Source organism: Phyllostomus hastatus, unplaced genomic scaffold (assembly GCF_019186645.2).
Source record: "Phyllostomus hastatus isolate PE091 unplaced genomic scaffold, TTU_PhHast_1.1 phas_scaffold_501, whole genome shotgun sequence".
Taxonomy (NCBI): domain Eukaryota; kingdom Metazoa; phylum Chordata; class Mammalia; order Chiroptera; family Phyllostomidae; genus Phyllostomus; species Phyllostomus hastatus.
The window spans coordinates 42,730,991-42,756,498 of NW_025334033.1; the positions used below are offsets into that span (position 1 = coordinate 42,730,991).

The window sequence follows — 25,508 nt, forward strand, 5'->3', positions numbered from 1 at the left end:
ATGCATTAGCTCATCTGATATTGTCTTTTTAGCTCATCTAAAGAGTGTATAAACAATCTTTAAAAGTTTATACAATATTATCAGTTAAGTACCACTACTTGTAAGAGACCTAAAATAACAGTGGCTTCAGTAGAGCAGTTGTTTCTTTCTCCACAGAACCTCAGGGTCTCAGACCCCTTTTAGCAAACTACACTAGAGCTAGTTGTGGCTTCATGGTTCAGGATGTTGGCTAGAGCTCCAGCCATCACATCCATGTTCCAAACAACAGGCAAGGGGACATAGGAAACTTAACAACTGTATGGAGGTTCTTACAAGTTTCCACATATATCTCACTACCCCCAACTAAGTCTTACAACAACAAATAGTTGTAAAGTACTCTAGGAAATACATTCTTTATTTTGGACATCACTTCCCCAACCAAAATTTGAGGGGTTATATAACTATGAAAAAGGAGAATGGGAGATAATTTGCCATTTCTGTCACACCCTTATCTCCATTCAGATAATGAAACCAATGCAGAGTGGCTGCATTCTTTTCATGGTACGTTCAGGGATTTCAAGTAGCTTTTCCTGGCTTATGAGTTAGATGTAGAGTGGGAAGAATGAAGGTTAATGGGCTATAAAATGGTATGATTTTAATTCTGACTACATAATCAAAAAGCTAATGGGCAGTGAAATGCACAAAACCCAGGCAGCACTAAAATGCATTAGACGTAACGTGTAAGTAATCTCAAAGCTAGGGAAGTGAGAGCTGGTTTGCAGATGGGAGAGATGGATTTACTAATGGTCAATAATTGAAGAGTAAATTGATTTAATATGACATTGCTGATTGCAAGTGGCAGATTACATAAAATTAGCTAAAAGGACAACACAAATTATCTGACACATTTTTCAGTTTCCTCCTTTTTTTTCAATGTCTACCTCTCCTCTAAACAATAGTTCAATAAAAGGTAGGATCACTTGCATTTAATGCATTCTGATTAAAGTAAAATGATGCAATTATTACCTCACAAATATCTTACATTTATTTGATTCAATGTTAAAATGAAAAATATTTTTAAGTAATATATATACATAATTAAAATCAAGTAGTACTTGTCAAGCAACTGTTCATCAACTCAACCTGCTACTTTTCATAACCCTCTCTGAACCCACGTGCTCAAGAGGAGCCTGTCAACTCATCCCTATAGGCAGTGGATCATGATTGGGGGGCAATTGGTGGCAAGCACATTCTTCTTGCTTGTGACTATTTTAGGCAAAGAAACAGTCCCTTAACCACTGGACGCTGATCATTGGCTGATTGTAGTCATCTTGTAAACTTGAAGCTGACAAGATGAAGACTGGCAGAGCAGAAAACTGGAAAGAATTTACATTCTTGTTAACCAAACCCTGGAAAAGCTTCTGAAGTGTGAGGTTCTATGTTCCTTATTTGGTTAATTTGAATTGAGCTGTTATTTGCAGCCAAAGTACCCTGATATTCTACCACAAGGTAAAAACAAAACAAAACAAAAAACCAAAAGACCAACAAAAAATCAGCAGTCCCCTATCCATTCCTCTTCTGGCTTTCTCTCTTCTCCAGAGGAAACCACTTTAAATGTAGCCATTTCGCTAGGTGATTTATTTATATGCTTCTACATAATATGCTTATACTGCTATTTTTTTTATTTATTCATAAAGAACGCTGATTTTCTACTATGAAAGAGAAAATCCAATCATTTGCACACCCCTTCTCTTCCCTGCTCACAATATAGTTCTACAACTTTTGGTTAAATAGTGCTTACCATTTTTCTTATAAACAATTCTTTACCCTTTGGAGTCAAAAATTATTCCCCACCCCCTTTTCTTTGCATGGTTTTCCATGTTCCTATTATTAGTTCACAAACTCTCAGAGTTGTAATGTACTATTAAAGTGATTTTTGCCTTATTAAAATTTTTGGCTTGATCTTCCTCTTTTATTTCTAATCCACTTCCACTCCCTTCTCCCTCCATACCAAGCAACAACTCTGTGGTGATTAATATGTATAATTGTACCTTCATACAAAAAGTAAATTTTTTGTATATTTTAAATTTATATAAATGGCTTTCCCACACATGCATTCTCCTTTTTACTATTTTCATTAGGTACTGTATTTTCACAATGAAGCCATATGGCCACAGTGGACATCTGTGGTTTGTAACTACTGCAGAACACTTAATTGTGTACTTCATTTCCACCTATCCTATTTCCCACGCGTGGATATCCAGGTTTACCCCAACTCCGTAACATCACAATGCTCAATAATGGAACTGTATAAAAGTATCTTTGGGTTATTAGGGCACACGAGCATGCATAGTTTGTTCTTTATGTTAGCTACATCTGTGTGTCTACATTCCCATCAGAACTGCATTAGGATTCCTATATGCCCACCCCCACTATTTTGGTATTTAATTTTATAATTTTCCTAATTCTAAAATGTATAAAGTGGTTGTTTTGAATTTGCATTTTTCTAATTACTAAGGAGTTTGACAATCTTTTGCATTTCTTTTGAAATTTGCCTTTTCATGTCCTTTGCTCATTTTCTCATTGGCATTTTCCCTTGATTTGCAGGTCCTTCTATAGACTACATTTAATCACTTGTTGATTTCAAACCTTTTCTCCCTTCCATTCTGTCATCCATCTATACATCTTTTGTTACTATAAATATTTAATATATGACATGTTTTTGCTTCATGTCATACTTTTAACAAGTCCAGCTGTAGGTCAGATATATTCACCCACACTTTCTTATATTAAATTTAGTTGGTTTTTTAAAAGATTTATTTATATTTAGAGAAAGGGGGAAACATCAATGAGTGGTTGCCTCTCAAGCATCCCCCTACTGGGGACCTGGCCTGTAACCCAGGCATGTGCCCTGACTGGGAATTGAACCAGAGATCCTTTGGTTTGCAGGCCAGTGCTCAATCCACTGAGCCACACCAGCCAGGGCTAAATTTAGTTTTAAATCTTCATCAATACCATCTAATATAAAACTCTGTTTCTATCATGTCACCTTTATAACATATTAAGTTGCCATATATCTATGTTCTGTGACTAAGTTTTATTCACTTGCATTGTTTTAAGGCTGTATGTTTTTACTATGATTTTGTAAAATGTCTTAATACCTGGTAGGGAAAATCCCTTTTCTAAGTTATTTATGGACCTTACTCTTCCATACAAATTTTAAAGTTAAGGTTCCTTAAAAAATCCAACTGGAAAGCCCTGGCTGGCATAGCTCAGTGGATTGAGTGCGGGCTGTGAAACAGTGTTGCAGGCCACGACACCCAGCAACCGCACATTGATTTCTCTCTCTCCCTCCCTCCCTTGCCTCTCTAAAAAAGATAAATAAATAAAATCTTTAAAACAAAATCCAACTGGAATTTGGTTGGAATTACATTGGTTTCCAGATTAAATTTAGAATGTTCACTTTTACAATATTATCACCTCACTGGAAGCATGCAATGTTTATTGGATCATTTCTGTCTTATAATTATTAGAATTTTAAAGTTTCTTCCAAGTAGACTTTATATATCCTTGGTTAATACCTTTATACATTTTAACTTTTGCTGCTACTGTGAAATGATGTTCTTTGGACTTCCATAGGCTGACTCTATTCTGGCAGTTTTGCTGAATCTCTTAATAGTTCAAATAGTTTGTTGATTGTTTTTTCTCCTCCAAACCCAACACATTACAGTTCTTTCCTTATAGTATGAGACAGAATCCATTCTACTGTAATAGGCTTCCCCACTGAGTCTTGGTCATAAAGGGAATGTATTTACATCTCTTCACTAATAATGCTTACTATACATTTTTGGTATATAAATCTTAGCAAGTTTTTAAAAATCTGTTGATAGCTTGATGCTTATATTTTTCATAAATAGATAAAACCTTACCACATTTTCCGGTATCAATCAAGACAGTCATTACTATTTTCCTTATTGCCCATTTTACTGTGATAGGTTTTCTGATGTGGAGCCATCAAATATTCCTGAGATAAAACTCACTTGGTCATTTTTTAAAATACACCCTTAGATTTGGTTAACTGATAGTTTCAACTGTGAGTATACATTGATAAACAAAACAAACTTTTTTTCATTTTCATTTAGTCTTGGAATCAACATTACATTAGCCTTAAATTCCATTTTGTCAACAATGAAGATTACCACCCTGGCTTTTTGGTTCATAATTGGTGTGTATGTATATATATATAAACACACATATGTATTTGTGTTTATAGCTATATTCAGATAATTTGCATATCATACAGTCCATCTATTTGAAGTGTACAATTCAATGGTTCTTTTATTCAGAACTGTGCATCCATAAATACAGCTTTAGAATATTTTCATCACCCTAAAAGAAACCCGATACCCTTTTCCAATACTTCCACCAACTTTCCATTTCCACCCTCCCCCCGCACCCCAACCTTCCAGCCCTAGGCAACCAGTCATATATGTTCTTTCTTTATAGATTTAACTACTCAGGCATTTGATGTAAATGGAACCATACAATAGTTGTCATTTTGCATCTAACTATTTTTACTTAGCATGCTTTCAAGATTTATCCCAGTTGTAGCATGTATTTGTACTTTATTCCTTTCAATGGCTGAATAATATTCCATACTGTATAGATATAACATATCCTACCCATTTGTCAACTGACGACCATTTGGGTTGTTTTCACCTTTTGGCTATTAGGAATAATAGTTAGAAACAGTCATGCACAAGTTTTTGTGAGGCATATGTTACCTAGGGGTGGAAATACTAGGTGAAATGGCAACTTTGTTGAGTTACTTTAGGAATTGCCATTGTATATTCCAATTGGCAATGTAGCTTCCAATTTCTCCATATCCTCACCAACACTTTGATTATAACCATCCTAGTGGGTGTTAAGTAGTATCTAATCGTGGTTTTGATTTGAATTTCCTTGATGACTAATGATACTGAACATCATTTTTTTGTGTTTTGAAAAACTTTTATTTTCAATATCAGGGTCTCTTTTAATTGGTGAGTTTAACCCACTTATACCATTTTGACATGATTAAACGCACTAGGTAGTCAATTCATTTTTGTCCCTAAACATCTCCATCCTGATATTTTTGTCCTCTTGTTCCAATCTGGACTGAATACTGTATTCCTGCTACAAAGCCATTATCCTCCATTATGCTAGATTGGCAGGTTTTAAAGATCTTGTCTTCCTTAATTTTCGCCCTTATTTTTTTGTGGAGTATATCCTTCAGTTGCCTTTTTTTAAAAACCTACATAAAATGTAAAGTTTGAAATTTTGTAGGTCTGAAAACAGTTTTTACTTTACACTTGAGGGCAGCTTAACCAGCCACAGAATTACCGATTGTAAAAGCAGGTATCTCTTGAAATCTAAATCTCAGTTCAAACAGCAAGTTTCGATTAGCCATGAATATCCTGCAATAAATTTAGTCCAAATAAATTTGGTTCCTCAGTTTCAGAGAGGAAGTAGGAAATGTTCACTTAGCAAAGGATGCTTCAAAATTTATTATAATCTACTTGCTTCAGGCTTTTGCAGAGCATAAGTTCAGATAGCTTTTGTCCTCAGAACTTTTAAGACACTGATTCACCATTATTTGTCATCCAGATTTGCTAATGAGGTGTCTGATGCACATGTCATTTTTGCTCCTAAGTGATTGCTTTTCCCCATCTCTTAGGAAACTTTTAAAATTTTCTCTTTATTTTTGCAGTTCTAAAACTTCACAGTACTAGGACTTGGTGTGGGTTTTCTCATTTATTATACTTGACACTCTGTTAGGCCTTTCAATTTGAAAACTGAAATTCTAGAATAGTCTCTTACATTATTTCATTTTAATAATCCTTTTCCCCCTTTAAAAAAACTTTTTAATTTTGTAAAACTGTTAGTCTTCTGTGGTTTTAATCTTTTCTCTTTGAGTTCTATTTTCAGAGATACTTCCTCATCTGCATCTTCCAACTACTTTAGAATTTTAAGTATTTTTAAAAGCACTATTTTTATATCCCTGTTGTTTTATAAAGGCAGTATTTCCAAACATTTTTTTAACCAGCTTTTCACTTACAACATAGTTGGCATTATCTCAATCCTAAATATCTTGAAAACATGGCTTCTCATTGGTACATAGTACTCCATCAAAAGAGCAAACATTTTAAGCAGCATGAGGCATTATGAAATCTGTGTTTTTGATGTTTGGCCTAGGAAGTAGCAGGAAGACAGGGTCAGTAATCTAGGAGAGAAATGAAAGACTTATCTCAGGCACTAGTGGTAGGGTAAAGACAAAATGACAGCTGACAGATTTTAGGAGGTAGGATGGCACAGGATTTGGTAAAAGACTGGTTAGAAAGAAAGGGAAAAATCTAGAATTACCCTCAGGGTTATGGTTTGGAAAACAGCAAAAATAATTACATTTTTCAAAAAACAAAGATAAATTTTGAATATGTTCAATAGTGAGTTACCTATTGTTCAATCTCAAGTGAGTTAAGCTAGATCATAGCCAAAATGTAAGCTGCATTTGTCTATACAAAAGTATTTGTATATTAAAGAGAAATGTAAAAGGTTCTCAAGTAACAATTATGTTTTTATGACAATATTTCTGATGCAAAAGATAAAATATTTACAAATATTTTTACAAATAATCTATAAAGATATATTTTTTAATTAAGCATGAGGAAAGAAAACCTTTAGAGAAATTAACTTCATGACTAAAATTTTTTGGAGAAATATTTAAAAGGATGAAAAATCAGCAGTGAACAAAAATTCAGGTTCAAAATTATGAGTGAAACACTATAGAAGAAAATTTTATCACAAAATATTAGGGTATTTCGAAATAAAAACAGCCATTCTGCTATTATCCTTTTATTTTTGTATAGTCACTTTGAGTCTCAAAATGAATTCTGCAAGATAATTTTTTTCATAAGTAAAATATCTGTTTACTGTTTAACCTACAACATTAAAGTATAGATGCAAATATTTACTAAACATTTTTATTAAATAGATGCAAATCCTTTTATTTCTAAAAGATTTTAATTCTTTTTAGACTCATTAGTATATTTATATTTAAATACTCCAATGTTATCTATGTATATTAAGCATGTAGGATCTCAAGTGCAGAAAGGTCTCATTTGTTTTTTTAAATAATAAAGATGATTTAAAATGTAAAAAATTGAGCTTAAAAAAAAAAGCATAGCCCAAACCACCTGTTTTTTTAGCCATCTACTTCTAAAAAGTCTTTATCAAAGCTATTTTTTTAAACCCAACATTTACTTTACTAACTCAACAGATGGGTTTTAAAAATGAAGAAAGTAATTTTACTTTCAAGTCACTGATTATATACTCAACTGGTGCCTTTTAAAAAATACATAAAGACTGAATTAAACCATTTTCAACATTTTCCCAGGACTATTTGCTAACTGGCTTGTTTTTACCATGAGCTTTAAACATGTCTTTCATAGGTAGGACACAAAAATAATTATTTGCGACTATAAAATCTATGAAGTAAACTTTTAATGCAATATCACTCCTTTTTCCTTCTCTTGTAAGAATCATTACTATGATTTCGAACTCGCTGGTACACAGAGGATGATATTTTCATGCTGTCTTTCTTTGTAAATGTCTTCTCTGTTGCTCCAGGTTTCCAAAGTAACAACTGTGCATCTTCTCCTCCTGTTAGCAAAGAATCATCCTGCATATTCCAACAGAAAGAACGGACTGTAGCAGCATGCCCCCCCTTAAGGCTGGTCACATGCATCAATCCTGATGTAGTACAACTCATTAAGTGAATAATTCCAGTGTTTGTTCCTCCAACAATAAACAATTTGTCCATCTTTTCATGATATAGGCCACCAATCAAGTAGTCCAAAATACCTCCTTTCACATGAATTACTTCTCTAACATCCTGGATGTGCAAACGTGTAAGTGGTTCATCAGTATCCAGATGATTAAGATCCCACCAACAAAATCCTTCATCATGTGTGATGCAGTATATCTGTTTATAATCTTTTCCAGACCAACCAATATAGCTTACTGATGAAACTGAGTTACAAGTTGTAACCAGTGCATCTTCTTCATTATCAGCACTAATATCAAATACATTTACCAGGCCATCAGTTGAACCTGAGACTACCATGTTGGGATTGCTGGGATGGAAACATACTTGAGTGATATCATCACTGTGTGTTTCTGAGTATGCACCAAGTGGGTCTTTAGTAGTAGACAAATCTTGAGAATTCATTCTTGCATCCCAAAATACCAACAATGCATCATCATCAATTTTTTCTGTACCAGCACAAATGACATGATCATTACAGTTGATATCAAAACTGATAAAAATATTGGAAGGATAACCCTTGAACAACTGGACAGGCTTTTCACTGGCTAATCGAGCATCCCAACATTTTACAGTGCTATCCGTACATGACGAATACACAATGTCACAACAATTTGCAAACCTGACTCCATTAAGTCCAGGATTTCCACTAAATTCTCGTAGTACATTTAACTTTTCTTTATCATATATTCTGATTAATCCATTAGAACACAAAACAGCAACCAAGCTTCCTTTTTCTGCTTGTACAGCCTTTGATGTGTCTATGCCAAGCAGATAAGTAGGCTCTTCAGTTCCTGAGGAACGTTTAACAATGTTCAGATTAGCAAACTGTTCCTCAATCTTCTCCATATCAGGAGTGGCACCCGAAGGCAGTAAAAATCTGTAATAAAAATATAAAAATTAAAATTAAATCCACAGCTTCTCTAAAATTGTAATTAAATCAAGGACATTTCTTTCTGAGAACTGACATAAAACAAGATAAAATTTATTTTAATACTGTAATCATTTCCTACCATGAAGTAACTAAATTACCTCCTTCTATCTTTTTCCCCCTTACAACAGAATTTATTTTATTAATTGTATTTTCCCATTACCATTTATTCCCCTGAAACCCCCCGCCCCCATAATTCACTCTTGAACACCAAATCTGCCACATATATTTTGTGCCAGTAAGAGAATTTAAAAACATGTACATATACTGAGTAATTGTTTTTCAACTCAAACCCAATTATTGGTCCTACTCATGTGTCCTCAGCATAGGTAAGGATCTCCACTTTGGAATCATCTGCACCTGGTCCCAGCTGCGTTATACAACTTGAAAATCTAAACATAAATGTGGAGGCAAAAAAAAAAAAGGTATCCCACAAAGAGGTCCATGTCTTAATCCCTGGAACCTATAAATATGTTAGGTTATATGGCAAAAACGAACTGAGGTTGCAGATGGAATTAAGGTTGATACTCAGTTGACTTTAAAAGGGGGAGATTATTCTGGATTATCTTAATGGGGCCAATCTAATCACGTGTCCTTAAAAGCAGAAGGTGGTAGAAGGTGAGAGTCAGGGGGAGATGTTCCCCTGGAAGAAAGGCACAGGGAGATACAGTGCAGGTTTAGTCGAAGGAGCTCAATAAGTGGGTAGCCTCTAGAAATAGGAAAAGGCTAGGTAGGAAGCATCTTCCCAGATGCCTGAAGGCAGAAATGCAGCCTTTAGGATTTCTCTATTACTGAAGACCCACTTGGTACATATTCAGACACATTCGAGCATGTTTTGTACTTCTAACCTCCAGAACTGTAAGATAATAAATGTGTGTTGTTTCAAGCCACCAAGTTTGTAGTGAGTTGTTACAGCAGCACTAGGAAACTACTACAATAGAGATCCCCAATATGGATTCTGGAGAAGCGGTTCTCAGGCAATTGCAGCTTGTAAATGGTGGAGCTTGAATTTGAACCTAGGCATTCTGGTTTCAGGGATTTTGCTCTTAGCCACTGTACTAGATTGCCTCTCAATGATAGGCTGTATGTATAACAAGTACAAGGTCAGTAAAAGATGCATGCCAAGTGACTTCACCATAGATTTTTCTATCTTGCTTTCAACCCTGAGTACTCTAGCCTATTTCATTCTTAAAAAAAAAAAAACCTGAATTTATTGGGGTAACACTGATTAATAAAATTATATAGGTTTCAGGTGTACAATTCCATAATACATAACCTGTATATTGTGTTGTCACATTTTCATTCCTAAAATGAAGTGATTTTTCTGTTGCTTTAGAGATAGATTTTTAAGTGTTTGTCTTTTCATCTTTAAAAGGAGAAGTGAGTACTGACTCAAGAGTTGTCAGAAGAATTAACTGAGATGTGTTCAGCATAATGTTTAGCATATCATAATACACATTCAACAAGTGTTCTATAAAAATTAATGGTATTACTATTACCAATACCACTAACACAACATGGGGGAAAATTTGGATCAGAGAGGACCCAATCAGAACAATTAAAACAATGGGCAAAAAATATTAAAACACTGGATTTGGGTTGGAAACAGGAACAAGCACCCTCTCGAACTTGTATTCTGAATATTTAAAAATATAAAAAAAAGTTGTACAGATACACACAGCCTTTCACCTCCTAGGTTCACCATATTTTGCCATGTACAATGTGTACTTTTTTTGCCCAGATTTTTGAGGGAAGAAACAAGGATGCACATTATACATGAGAATAATGATTACATGCCAGGGACATAATAACAGGCATAATAATCCCATGTATAATGCACACAAAACCATGGATACACATTATATACAGGAGTGCATTATACACAGCAATATGGTATTGGCTTTCTCTGTCTCCATAAACACACATGCACACACATTATTTTTGAACTATTTGAATTTTAATTGCAATGTATCATTTCACTCCTAAATACTCTGGCATAGTGCACCTCCTCAATCTATTTTTTTATGACGAATTTTTTGAAAAGTCCAGGCCAGCTGTCTCATAAAATGTCCCATATTCTGGATTCTTCTAACTGTCTCTTCAAGATTAGATTCCAGCCTAACATTTTTGGCAGGGATACTATTTACATGAGACTGAGTACTTCTTATTCATCACATCAAGGAGGCACCAAGTTTGATCACTTGTTTAAGGCAGTGACAGTAAGATCTCTTCATTTAAATGTAGATTCCTTTCTTGCAGTTAGTAAGTAATCATGGAGTCATACATTGAGATTGAATATCCCATTATTCTCCAACAACCCTTCATCTAAAGATTTTAGCATCCCTGGGTTATCCTTGCTTGAATCAATGGTTATATTGGGATTTGCAGAAATAGTCATTTTCCAATTCTATCATTCTTTTTACCTTACCTGGCATTCTTCTACAAAGAAGAGCCTTTTCCTTTCTCTCTCTTTGAATAGCACTAGGAAATTGTGATTTTTGAAAGTTATTGTTATAATCCATTATTTTGCAGTTCTTATTGGTGCTCAAACTATCCCTGACTTGGCCATTGAGAAACCCTTTAAGTCAGTTTCTCTGTCCTTTTGATATCATCCCATTGGTCTGTAAGCCCTACATGGAAAAACTGTGAATAAGATAAGTCTAAAAATGGTGAGCTTCCTTCAACATAAGTACTCAGAGACTAAACGGCCTTTTAACAGTAATGCTGAGGTAGTTACCTCCAAAGCATAACTGGTTTTCCAACCAGAGAGGGACTCTGTCCTTGAACATGTCATGTTTGCTTCTGCCTCACAACTACAGAAATTGCTGTTTCTCTGCCTAGAATGCTTTCCCTATTTCCCTACTTTTTCTTTTTCATGAATAACTCCTATTATTCAGATCTCAGTATGTCACCTCCCAGAGAGACCCTTCCCAATTAATCAATATGAAGTAGCCCTGTTACTCCCTATCATAATGCCTATTTTATTAATTTAAAAATTAAAAATGCTTAATTATGAATTATTTCAAATGTACAAAGCATAGAAAACAGTATAACAGACAACCAAATATGTATTACCCAGATTTAACAGATGTTAACATTTTGTCACATTTGCTTCAGTTTTTTGAAGAAATGAAACATTAGACACTACTCCTATGGTTAAAAATTGATTAAAATGGTATCACATTTATATATATCCTTTTTTGCAATTTGTTCTTTTCATTCAATATTTTTGAAAAACCCTATTACCACTGAATTTATTACCTTCTTCTTGCTTATTTCCTATAAATAAATGGTTGCTGAATAAATGAATAATTCATTCAACGTCCATGAATTTAAGAGCTGATGAGTTTTAGGAGAAACAGAATAAACCTAAAAGGATATTGCATGAGTCTGTGTGTTTGGAGGGGAAGCACTGCTCATGGAAATTAGTAAAATAATGTTATTTCTTAAAAGTAGTTTAAATAAAGCATAAAAAAGGAAATATGGAGACAAATTTTGGGGGAGAAGGAACATTAACATAATATTTTTTACCACAAATTATTCCAATTTTTCTTAAAATGTGCATTTACTTAAGTGTGTACTGCCTATATACTCCAGAGAAACCTTTTTTAATTCCAGATAAAAACAATTACCCACTCTTGAAATATTCAAGGTGTTCATGAGATTATTAAAAAAAAACCACATTATTTTTTACTGCTTCACATTTGATCTCTGCATATGAAAACCCAGATTGATGAGAATTTTAAACAGTAAGAAAGTTTAATGTGGCTTTTAAGCTAATAATTTACAAGACCATAAACTATTATACCCAAGCAGGACAGTAGTATCACACGCCTCTCCATTTGTCACCTAGAAAGTGTTTTTTTTTTTTTGCATGGAACAGTCTTACAAGACTTTAATTCAAAGGATTCTGGTGATTGATAAGGCAGGTAGCATGGGCCCTAGATAGAATGTCACAGCAAACTAACAATTTAAGACTGTAGCAATGGTAACCATCAAGATGGTTGTCCATGTGATATACTACCTAAATGAATTACAGTACTTCAAGGAAGAGAAGGAGGGAGAGAGAAAGAGAAAGAAAAAGGGAAAGAGAGAAGAGAAAGAAAACAAGGTATTAGAAGTAAAGTGGATATATCCCCCCCAAAACTCTAAAGCTATAGAGTTTATATTCTTCCACAGATACGAAGAGTGAAATACTTTAATCTCTCACAGGGAAACATGAAAACCTCTGGCTTATGTTTAAATACATTAGTATGCCAGCGTGTCATATTTGAACTATAACTTCCAAGACTATACAGTTAATATTTAATTTTATATACTAATGAATCATTCCAAAATGAATACCCTTTTACTTCTACGTATAGCCCTTATCTAAGTTTTCTTTGCATGATCCACTTCTTGGTGCTCAAGAGAAGCCTACAGGCTCCCTTTTCTTCTCACTGCACTCTCATGGGGTAACCTCATTTATACTTGTGTTCTGAAGTGCCACCTATATGCCAATGATCTCATCTCTCTATTTACAAATCCGTATTTCCAACTGGGGTCTACTAGCCATTTCTCCTTGAATGTGCCCCACTACACCACAACATAAAACTCATTATTTATGCTTCCCTGCCAAGACTTTCCCTAAGGAAAGGAAAAAAAAGTAAACCAATTTTTTGCCATTTTGGTCAAAGGTATTGGCACCATGACAACACTCTGATCTATCTAGTTATCTAAACCAAAACTTCTCAGCAATATCAAACTCTCCTACTACCAATTTCCAAACCCTACCTTCAGCTAGAGGCTACTTAGGAAAGTATTAAATATGTTTCTGTGAATCAAATCAATATTGATGACTTCATATGGTTCAATCTAAAAAAAACCTTGAGAGCAAACAAGATTAATCGTAACTTTTATCTTGTTTGTTAGATGCATGAAAGGAAGCTTAGTTAGCATTCTAGATCTCAAAAGACTAGTTAGAGATGAGAATGTGGAGAGAGCCTTCCTTATATTAATACACACATACACACAAATTTAAAAGGGTGCAAAAAGAGATGGAGAGAAAAGGGTACCAAAGCAAAGAGTACGGTGGAGAAAAAAAGAGTAATGAAGATGATCTAAAAGAGAAACAAGAAAGGAATGAAAAGAGAAAGGAGAATTACTGCTACTACCTCCTTAATCATACGTGGGTGAAGCACTACAGCTCTTACTGTCCCGACACTAAGAGGAAACAATCAGAAAATGTCCAGATAAGGGAAGTTTAGTGAAGTATAAAGCTATGATAGTTTGCATGGCTAAAAAGAATTTTTCTTCACTAAAATAAATTCTTTATCTTTGAGTTAGAGAATGGAGCAAGCAATAACCAATTTAAATATGTACCTAACTGTTCTGAGAATGGAGGCAAAAAAATTACTAATACCTCATCTTGATCAACCTCGTACAGATCAAGAAGTGGCAGATCCCCAAGCAGTGCTCTGGCACTGAGCCACTGCTGGTGCTGTGGTTCTTATTGGGATACACAATTCTCATGTCTGAACATAATGCAGGTGTAAGATGTTTAGAAAGAAATCCAAAACACACAGCTTACAGTAAACTGCAAAGCAGTGAGAATATTCGATTCCTGGTGAACTGTCATCTTGCAATACATTAGATGGGAAATGCTAACTAATCTCTTATCTGAACAATTGTCCTTACATAATTAAAAGTTGATTACTTAATAACAAATCCCTAAACATAAGTATGAATTCCTCTTGTGGCTTTGGACTTAATAAGATTTAAGTTCAATCAGAATGTTATTTCATTTTATTTTCTATTAAAATAAACCCAGTAAAATGTTCTTTCTTCATATAAGGCACATCCTAAACACATGTTGCTGCAACTAAGTGTTGCTCTTATTCCTGAACTGGCTAAGTTTGAATATGATATCTGAAGGACAGCCTAGCTTAAATTATTTCCTAAGGGGGTGAGGAAGTAGCTTTATTCCCCATGTAAACAAGGGACAATCGAATATTAAAAGAAAATAACAGATATTTTACACCTATTTAGAAACTACTGATTATAAAATGCACAATACCAAAAGTCTTCCACATATTATTTTACAAAATCAGAAATGAGCAGTATCCTTAAAAAGAGACATATTTCATCTTTCACTATGAATGTTCAACATACTCAAAAGATTTGACAGCATGAGCACCATATACTATTATATTAATTATTAAGACAATTTATTAGACTAGGACCAAAAACCCTAATTCCCTACAGCTAAAACTGAATATTGCCCATTGACTTTAAGAAACTACCTATGATGATTGTGAAATGCAGAGGTCCAGCAAATGTCTCAAATGTAAGGAGACGGTTAATGAGAATTCATTTAGAAATGGGCTCTAGTAACTTTGCAATAGCAATTAACAATTCAACTATAATAATGCTACCACATCTATCAAATTAGGCTAGGATAATTGAGCCTCACAGAAAAGAAAATAATCACAATTGGAGTTCAACAAATGCTAGGCTATGTTCAACCATCACTCTTTATTTTCTTGTGCCTCACTTTTATTTCTTGTTTAGAAACTTTTTATTATGAAACTTGCATAGAGTAAAGAATAGTAAAAGAAACCCCCATGCACCCATCACCTAGCATGAACAACTACATTCAGCAAAAGACAGTGGGTTCAATTATACATCACATTTTCTTTAAAGGGCAACCAAGAAATTCTACTGCACAGTGTGATGGAACCTGTCCAACTCATCCCCCTTTTCCTTCTCTATGTGGCATGAACATAATTTCAGGACTTGACCCCAGCTCCCAAGGCAGATCTTGATTAGCCTAAACCAATCACAGTAATTCTACCCCTTATAATCAGTGATTTGGTTAGAAAACTAACATTTTTGTTAATCCATGCATGTATTCTCCCACCCAACTTCAATTTGTTCAAATGTGGAATGCTAAAGTAGACCCAATCCAACTGACGGAAAGAACTTTTATCCCATGTTTATGAGATTCCACATTTTCTGACTATTTAAGTCAGTTTGCAGCAGAGTTTTTGTTAATGCAGTCAGAACCACTCTAATTAGAGATAATCAAAGTCCTTGGGTATATATCATCAAATACTGACTTAATATAAGAGGTTTCTACAAAGAAAACTTAGAGAACATATTTTAAATAATCAAATTTCATTCATATTAAAAAGAGGGACTTCAATCTTTTATTCCCTTTAGAACTTCTATCCTCTCCCACTCCCCACTTTAGTTGTTTTTGTTCCAAAATAAATATACATATAGAATACACAAAGGAATTCTCAAAAAAGAATACACAAAGACCATAAAAATCTATGTTCAATAATAACTGTAGGATTTCCTGATTTTAAAGACATCAGCCCTGGCTGGTGTGGCTCAGTGGGTTGAGAATTGGCCTGGGAACCAAAAGGTCACTGGTTCAATTTCAGGTCAGGGCACATGCCTGGGCTGTGAGCATGTGAGAGGGAACCAATAAATGTTTCTCTTGAACATTGGTGTGTTTCTGTCCCTTTCTTCCTCCCTTTCCCTCTCTCTAAAAAATAAATAAAATCTTTAAAAAAAGACATTAAAAAACCCACTGAAATGATCCAATATTTTAAAACCTAATATGAAACTCCTTCTAGTACTTTTTGTATATTTTTAAAACACACTTATATTTTTTAATATCTAAAATAGTCACATGGTTCAAAGTTCAAAAGATTCCAAAATCGATGTGTTGAACCTGGCAGCCAAGGAGAGTGGATGAGTGAACAATGACGACTTCACTGTGCTAGTCGGGGGCAGTAGACACCCTTGAGCGAGCATGTATGCTGGGTGGCTGTCACATTCAAAATGACTGAGTGAGTAGAGCAACAAATCTGCATCAAATTTTGCATTAAGCTTGAACATTCCTCTGCAGAAACTACTTGGATCATTCAGTAGGCCATGGCTATAGGCAACTGGTGATTGGCAGATTTGTCACGACAATGCACCCACTCATGCATCATGTCTCATGCAGAGTTTTGTTGGCGAAACATCAAATCACCCAGTTGACTCAGCCCACATACACTGCAGATTTGGCTCCCTGTGACTTATGGTTTGCCCCAAAACTAAAATCACCTTTGAAAGAGAAAAGATTTCAGACCATCGATGAGATTCAGGAAAATACAACAGGGCAAATGATAATGATTGGGAGAACTGTGTGAGGTCCCAAGGTGCCTACTTTGAAGGAGCTGAGGTGTCACTGTCCTGTGTACAATGTTTCTTGTATCTTCTTCAATAAATGCCTCTATTTTGCACATTACATGGCTGGATACTTTCTGGACAGCCCTCCATATATGCACAGAAAGGTCTATGGAACAATGTCGATAGCATGTATTTCAAGTACAGAGAGTATGTGTGCAGGTAATGTGTTCCTTCTTTCTAACACTTTTCTACATTGCTAAAAAGTTTAATAATGATCATATAACCTCACAATAACCCCATTAGTACTATTATGTTCATTAAACTGATAAAAAAAAGCACAACTAAAATCCAGTAAAGTTGGTTTCTGACCTCAATCATACTTGTTTCAGAACCCATTATATTAATTTCTATACTATACTACTTCTACAGTAAGCACATAAATATTTTTAAAAATATGTTACCTGTATAAGAAGCATATGTCATACTTTTAAAAAGAGGGGAGAGCAGGTAGGATGTATTAGCAGAGTACCTGGAAGCAGAAGCTGCTAATATCTAATGTTATGTGCTGGTGGCAAGGTCAGTGGCAAACCTGAAAAATCTACTGGTAGCCACAAAAGCTCCACACTGAATATTAAAGAAGATTATTATTTATCAAACATAACTAATGTCAGCTTATCTGAAGCAAAACTGCATAGGTGAAACTTGGGACTCTGTTTACGAAGACTTCAGAGAAGAATGAAATGGAAGAGTCACTCAGATGCACTACAAGTATGTCCTAGAAGAAACACCACCGCAGGATTAAAAGCATGTATTAGTTTAACTTCAGCAGATCATCTCTCAAAAGTTTTATATAAAAAATTTAGGGAAATTTGTGTATATGTTTTAAACTAACACAGAATCAGCTTTTAAACAATTTGCCAAAAAACCACATTTGTTTTAATCTGGGTAAGTGTTGAATATTTAATGGAGGGTATGCTAACCTGGCATCTGCTACAACTTCAAAGTAATTTTAAATATCATATTCATTAATGACTGAGACTTAATGTCTTTGTAAATTAAACTGCTTAGTGAGTCTGAATATGCTATTCTTATTCACATGAATGTTCAAGATACTGGCTGCAGCAACATATGGCACTTCATGAATTAAATACACTAAAATTCTTACAAAAAGCACAATTTTTAAAGTGCAGGAATCTGTTACCAAAGAAAAGGAATGGTGTCTGAGAGAATAACACATACACCTTTTCATACAGTATGAGATTATCCTTTAGGTGCCAAATATAACATTCAGAGTTATCTTTTAAAAAAATAAAGGCATTTTCTTCAATAACATCCTGAGATGTCCATTTTCTTAAACAAATCTTTCACAGAAAAATCAGCCTTTACATTAAGTCTATGAATACCCACCTCCTTTCAACAGGAACAATAATCTGCCTTTGCTTTTCCAGAACTAGCTGATTAATCAAACACAGAGAAACCAAATTTCCCAAGCATCAGAAGCTTAATGTCAAAGTTAGTAACAATGTGGAAAAGCCCACTTCTTGAACTGGTACTGTATGTTTACTACCAATTCTTCTTAATTCTAAATAGACCCTTTTAAAAATTAAGCAAATGCTCTCTTTAATAACTGCAAAAAGAAAAGACGAGGATAAAAACAACCATGGCCTATAACAGAATGATAGAGCATTATGAAAAGAGTCCCTTAAATAGTATACTATACTTAGAAATTGGTAAGTAATATCAACATTAAATCTACTCAAAATTCCTTAAGAATTATCCTACCCAGTAACTCAAAAACAAGTCTTGCCTTGACCTGTGTGGCTCAGCTGGTTGGGTGTCATCCCACAAAGCAGAGAGTCACCAGTTCAACTCCCAGTCAGGGGACATGTCTGGATTGTAGGTTAGGTCCCCATACAGGGCACGTGCGGGAAGTGACCGATCAATGTTTCTCTCCCTCTTGTTCTCTCTCCTTTACCCTCTCTCTAAAAATAAATAAATATAATCTTTAAAACAAACAAATAAAAACAAGTCTCAAATGGCTGATATGATAGGTCTAGAACACACTGGATTGAGCAAAAAATATAAGCAAAATGTCTGCCCTCATGGGGTACTGAAAGAAATATATACACAAACAACTAATTTTAACAATGAAAATAGTGAGTAATAAGCTATAAAAATAACACTGGGTAAGGCAAGAAAAATGAAGCTAGAAAGTCCTTTTAGATTCGATCATTAAAGGAAAGCCTCTCCCTTGAGCTGACATTTGAGCTAAGACCAGAATGAAAGGAGGAGGCAAGGTATTAGAATATAAGGACTAAGAGCCTCCTGGGCACAGAAAAACAAGTGGGCCCAAGAAGCTAAAGTTAAGTCAGAGAAAGAAAGTGGTATACAAAATAAGGTTAAAGAGGAAGCTGGAGGCAGGTAAGAGCTTTGTGGGACATAGTAAGAACTTCAGATTTTATTTTGCAATTAGAAAGAAAGCCACTGGGGTTTGAGAGTAGACTCTGTAATAAAGACAGTCCCCTGGCTGCTGCCAAGAGAAACCTTAGTACAAGAGTGAAATAGTGAAGGGGTTTGTGCAAAATTCTGGGCAAGAGTGGGAAGAAGTTGCTGGATTTAGGCAACAATTTTGAAAAAGAAATAAACAGAATATTCTCATTAGGTTGTAAGTGGGTTATGAGAAAAGGTGTCAAAGATGATCCTCAGGTGTCTGGCTTGAGCAACAAAGTAAATATGCCACTAGCATGTTATTTTTAGAATAATTACAACCTTTCAGGATAAACACAAGATGATTAATTAGATAATTAGACAATTATTTAAATAGTCTGTATTGATAAATTGTGGTATATTATTACAATGGACTTCTACACAGCAATAAAAAAACACATACTACCAGTACATGCAACAACATGGACCAATTTCAGAATTGTTTAGTGTCAGAAGTCTGACACAAAAGAGCACTATATAATTTCATTTATACGAAGTTGAGGAATAAGCAAAACAAATCTATTATGATAGAAATCAGAATACTGGTTATCTTTTGGGGGATATGTACTGGGAAAGAGAACTATGGGTGATGATTATGCACAGATGTATACATTTCAAAATGAACAAACCAACAAACCATCATGGAGGATAATGATACCCTGTCTCTAACACAATTCTCACAGTGAGTAAAAAGCATCAAAGTCTACTGTTGGAAGAAGAGTGGGGCAAGAAATCCTCTATTTGGTACAGAGAAGCAAAGCCCTGCTAAAAGTTGACAGTGGAGAAGAAATAAGAAAAACCCTTTAGCATCTGGGGCCCAATATGAAGCACAGGATATTAACAGCCCACAGCAGAGGAATTTCAAGTCTGTAGTATACTGAAGGTAACTATAGCAACAACAAAATCAAAATCAGCTCCCTTAGTGATTAGACTGTTCAATATCCAACATTAACAGTCTGCCAGAAGCAGAAAGGTGTCCCTGTCCATTTACCATGGTCTCTACTATTCTACACACATGTCCTGAGTTCAATTTAAAAAAGAGAAAGAGAAAGAGAGATACTCTAGCAAAAAGAACAACAAATTGTCAATAAATGAGTTAATGAACAGAACAGACCTAGAGATCACTGAGATGATGGGCTTTAAAACAACTACAAATTGGCTATTTTAAAAAACTAAACCAAGATTTCTGGTTAAGAAGGAGGTGTAGGTAAACATGGCTCACATCCTGGGAAACCACAGCAAAAATTACAACTAGTCTACAAAACAAACATCACCCAGAATCATTAGAAAATTGAGCTGCACGGAAGCCCAACAACCAAGGACTTAAAGAAGCCACATTCATTCAGATGGATAGGAGGGGTGGAGAGGTACCAAGGTACAAGACAGGCGGTCCCACACCTGCATGTGGTAGATAAAAGTCAGGAAGGATACCTCAGGAGCTAGGGGTCCCAGCCCCACAACAGACCACGTAGCCTAGGGTTCCAGTGCCAGGAAGATAAGTACCCATTACTTCTGGTTCTAAAAACCAGTGGGGGTTGTGGTGGCAGAGAAAAACTGTGGGATTCTCAGGAGGCCTGCAAAGGCCTTATGACTTCTGCAGACTCACTCCCTCTGGGCTTCAGCATCAGGGCAAAAGCTAGAAGGGCTCCATGGCATACGGGGAGAAACTGAAGTGACTGGCATCAGGGTGAGTGCTGTGAAACAGCTTCCTCCTGGACAAAACTCTAGAAGCCAGGCAGCAACATTGTCCCATGTCCAAACCCTCCCCCCACATAGAGCCACAGAGCTTCAACATGGGTTGCCCCAGCCTGGTGACTACCTAAAGCTCCGCCCCATCCAACTTACTGGTATCTTTTTCTACAATAGACTATGCTATGGAAACAGGGTGTCAAAGCAGCTGTACCTAATACATAGAAACAAACACAGGGAGGCTGCCAAATTGAGGAGAAAAAGAAATATGGCCCAGATAAAAGAACAGAACAAAACTTCAGAAAAAGAACTAAACAAGATGTAGATAAGCAATCTACCAGATGCAGAGTCAAAGCACTGGTTATTATGATGCTCAAGGAACTCACTGAGTACTTCAGCAGCATAAAAAAGACCAAGGCAGAAATGACAGTTAAATTTACAGGGAAAACAACAGTGGAGGGGATGAAGCCAAGAATCAAATCAATAATATGGAACAGCAGGAAGAAAAAAAACATTCAGTCAGAACAGCAAGAAGAAAAAAGAATCCAAAAAAGTGAGGATAGGCTAAGAAGCTTCTGGGACATCTTCAAAAGTACCAACATTCAAATCATAGAAGTGCCAGAAAGAAAAGAGAGTGAGAAATTGAAAACTTATTTGAAAAAATAATGAAAGAAAACTTCCCTAATTTGATGAAAGAAACAGACATACAAGTCCAAGAAGCACAGGGAATCCCAAACAAGATGGATGCTAAGATGACCACACCAAAACACATTGTAATTAAAATGTCAAAGGTTAAAGAGAGAGAGAGAGAGAGAGAATCTTAACAGCAGCAAAAGAAAAGCCAATAGTTACCTACAAAGGAGTTCCCATAAGACCATCATCTGATTTCTCAAAAGAAACTTTGTGGGCTAGAAGGAACTGGCAAGAAGTATCCAAAGTGATGAAAAGCAAGGACCTACAATCTAGACTAATCTATCCAACAAAGTTGACATTCAGAATGGAAGGGCAGATGAAGTACTTCTCAGACAAGGTAAAGCTAAAGGAGTTCATCATCACCAAGCCCTTATTATATGAAATGTTAAAGGGACTTATCTAAGAAAAAGAAGATCAAAGTTATGAACATTGAAATGACAATAAATTCACAACTATCAACAACTGAATCTAAAATACAAACTAAGCAAACAAGAACAGAAACAGAATCAGAGATACAGAGACCATCTGGAGGGTTATCATTTGGGAGGGGGAAAAAAAGGGAGAGAATGGGGGAAAAGGTACAGGAATTAAGAAGTACAAATTGGTAGGTACAAAATAAACAGGGGGATGTTAAGAACAGTATAGGAAATGGAGTAGCCAAAGAACTTATATGCATGACCCATAGACATGGACTAAGGGGAGTGGTCTGCTGGAGTGAAGGGGGGCCACTGGGTAGAGGGGGGCAAATGGGGAAAAACTGGGACAACTATAATAGCATGATCAATAAAAAACATTTTTAAAAAACTAAACCAAAACAAAACAACAAGCATTGGCTCTCTAAGAATGTAAAGAAGTTTGAACCTTATACAATGCTGGTGGGAATGTAAAATGTAAGCATCTCTGTGGAAAACAGTTTGGCAATCTCATAAAGTTAAGCATGCTAATGCAAACCTCTGTTCATTAACATTCAGAATAGCATTATTTATAACAGAAAAAATTAAAATAACTCAGAAGTCCTTTACTAATAAGTGGATAAAAAAATCCATACAGTGCCAGGCATATCCAGATAATGCAATATAATTCTGCCATAAAAAGGGTATAAAGTATTGTTAAATACTGTAACATAGATGAAACTTGAAAATATTATGCTAAGTGAAAGAAGCCACACAAAAAAGACCACACATTGTATGACTGTACTTATATAAAATGTCTAGAATAAGCAAATCTATAGCAACAGAAAGATTAACGGTTGCCAGGGGCAGGGAGTAGGGTGAATGTAAGGGGGAAACTGGGAGTGACTGCTAATAGGTAAAGAAAAACTATGCAAGTTAGCAAAAAAGGAGTAGCATTTTTAAAGCACTGAAAGGAAAGAAAAACCTGTCAACACGAAGCTCTGCACCAAGCAAAAATATCTTTCAAAAAGCAGGATAAAAAAGAACAATCATACAAGCAAAAGCTGATAATAATCACTGCCAGTGGATCTGCAAAACAAGAAATGTTAGATAGTTATTCAGGCAGTAGGAAAGAGTATTGGAAAGAGCACTGGAAATTTAAACATGAGAATAAATGTGAGACTTTCTTCCTTTTAAAAATTTCCTTGAGCCCTGGCTGAAGTGGCTCAGTGGATTGAGTGCTGGCCTGCAAATCAAAAGGAAGCTGGTTCAATTCCCAGTCAGGGCACATGCCTGGGGTGCAGGCCAGGTCCCCAGTTGGGAGCACACGAGAGGCAACCACACACTGATATTTCTCTCTCCCTCTTTCTCCCTCCATTCTCCTCTATCTGGAAATAAATAAATGAAATCTTTAGAAAAAAAATTCCTTGTGGGTTTCTTCAGTGACAGATGTAGAAAAGTGCAGGGAGTCTCCAGGCTCCAGCTTAGCTACGGGATTTCTGGCCCAGCTGTATGCCTTGAGAACATTCCTCAGGAACCAGTTCCTCCATGCAGACCCAACAACGCCAGCACCCCACAACCCTTGCCCCTGGCCTGGTTGCAGTCCCACAAGGCCAGGATGAAAAAGCTCCCCAAGTACCTGCAGCTGTATAAAGCCGCCGCCAAAGCTATGGTATTTGAAAATGCTATTTGTGATGAAATTGCTTGTCTTAAGGAAAAATTTCTTAACATAAAAGATGACAGTACTTGCTAAACAAGCTCCTCCAGCTTCATGCTCTAACTGAAGGGGAAGTATATGCTGCAGCTCCTTCCCACAGCTCCAATTTGCCCTTGACTTATGGTGTGGCCAGCTTTGTGGGAACTCTACAGGGAGCTGGGCCCATTTCCAAGCCTACCAGTGGGGCTAAGGAATCATTTGGGAAGAAATTCAAGGAGGAGAAAAAAGAAAAAGGCAAAGAGAACAACCTGGCTTCCATCATCAGAGTGCCATCTACCCTGCAGGCTACTTCAGTACTCAACCAGTGTCAGCATGAAATGCCCAGACCAAAAGTGTCACAAAGTGTAAAAGTCAAAACTAGAGTGAGGGATATTTCTTCATGGGAGGGAGGCACCTAATGGAATGCTGTAATGTCTGGTGCAACTTTACCAGAAGGGAGAACATATATAGCTCAAAGGTACCAAAAGAAAATCTTACATCTCTGCCAGACAGCTTTCACCATTTTCTAAGGATAATGGCTGGATTACCAGTTCAGGTGCATCATGAGAGTTATAAGCTCTGGCACAAATCCATCTATCAGTAAGGTTAGTGGAATTAGAGAATTTATACAAGATCTTAACTACTTCTGGCCAAGATGCAGGCGTAGGTGGACACACTGTGCCTCCTCACACAACCAAAATTAAGGACAACAAAAAAAACAACCAGACCAGACAGAAAATTGAACTGCACAGAAGTCCCAACAATCATTCATCCAGGCTGGTAAGAGAGGCGCAGTTGGCAGCCGGCGGAGAGGGGTCACTGCAGGAAAAAGCGGTGACTGGCAGACCTGAGCGCGGGTGTGGGGAGGCAACAGGCAGCCCAGTGAGGCACGCAAGGCAGCTGGCTGTCCCCGGTCATACATTCACGCCCAGATAAACAAGGTGAAAACAGGCAGCGAGACAGACTGAGCAACCCAGGGCCCCAGCACCGGGGAAAAAAAAAGCGTAAAAGCACTGATTGAAAACACTTGTGGAGATTGAGGTGCCGGGAGAGACTCCCAGCCTCACAGAAGAGTTCATTGGAGAGACCCACAGGATCCTACAATTTACACAAGCCCACCCACCCACCCAGGAACCAGCACCAGAAAGGCCCAATTTGCTTGTGGTAAGCGGCAGAGGGGGCTGAAATCCGACAGAGAGCACAGCAAGTGCCATTGTTCCCTCTCAGATCCCTTCCCCAATACAAACAGCATCACAACCCAGAGACTGGGTTTCCCCGCCCTGGTGAACACCTAGGGCTCCGCCCCTCACTACATAACAGGCATGACCAGAACCACCCCCACCCCCGATAAAAAAGGCTCAAACGGAAGAACAAATCAAAGATCCAGAGCCAATATGTTTAAGCGACCAAGAGATAGCCAACCTATCAGATGCACAGTTGAAAGCACTGGTTATCAGGATGCTCACAGAACTGGTTGATTTTGGTCGCAAATTAGATGAAAAGATGAAGGCTACACTAAGTGAAATGAAGAAAAATACATGGGGAACCAATAGTGATAGAAAGAAAACTGGGTCTCAAATCAATGGAGTAGACCAGAAGGAAGAAAAAAAACATATA

General features: G+C 36.3%; 1 protein-coding gene across 1 annotated transcript in view; it reads right to left on the minus strand.

Moving 5' to 3' along the window:
* Window positions 1–4,299: 4,299 nt before the first annotated feature.
* Window positions 4,300–25,508, minus strand: part of WDR89 (WD repeat domain 89) — a 39,951-nt gene continuing 18,742 nt past the window's right edge. The window contains exon 2 of the mRNA XM_045823693.1: window positions 4,300–8,720. Within this exon, the coding sequence (XP_045679649.1) occupies window positions 7,529–8,689 (1,161 nt within the window). The 5' untranslated portion in view covers window positions 8,690–8,720 and the 3' untranslated portion in view covers window positions 4,300–7,528. The remainder of the gene's footprint in view (window positions 8,721–25,508) is intronic.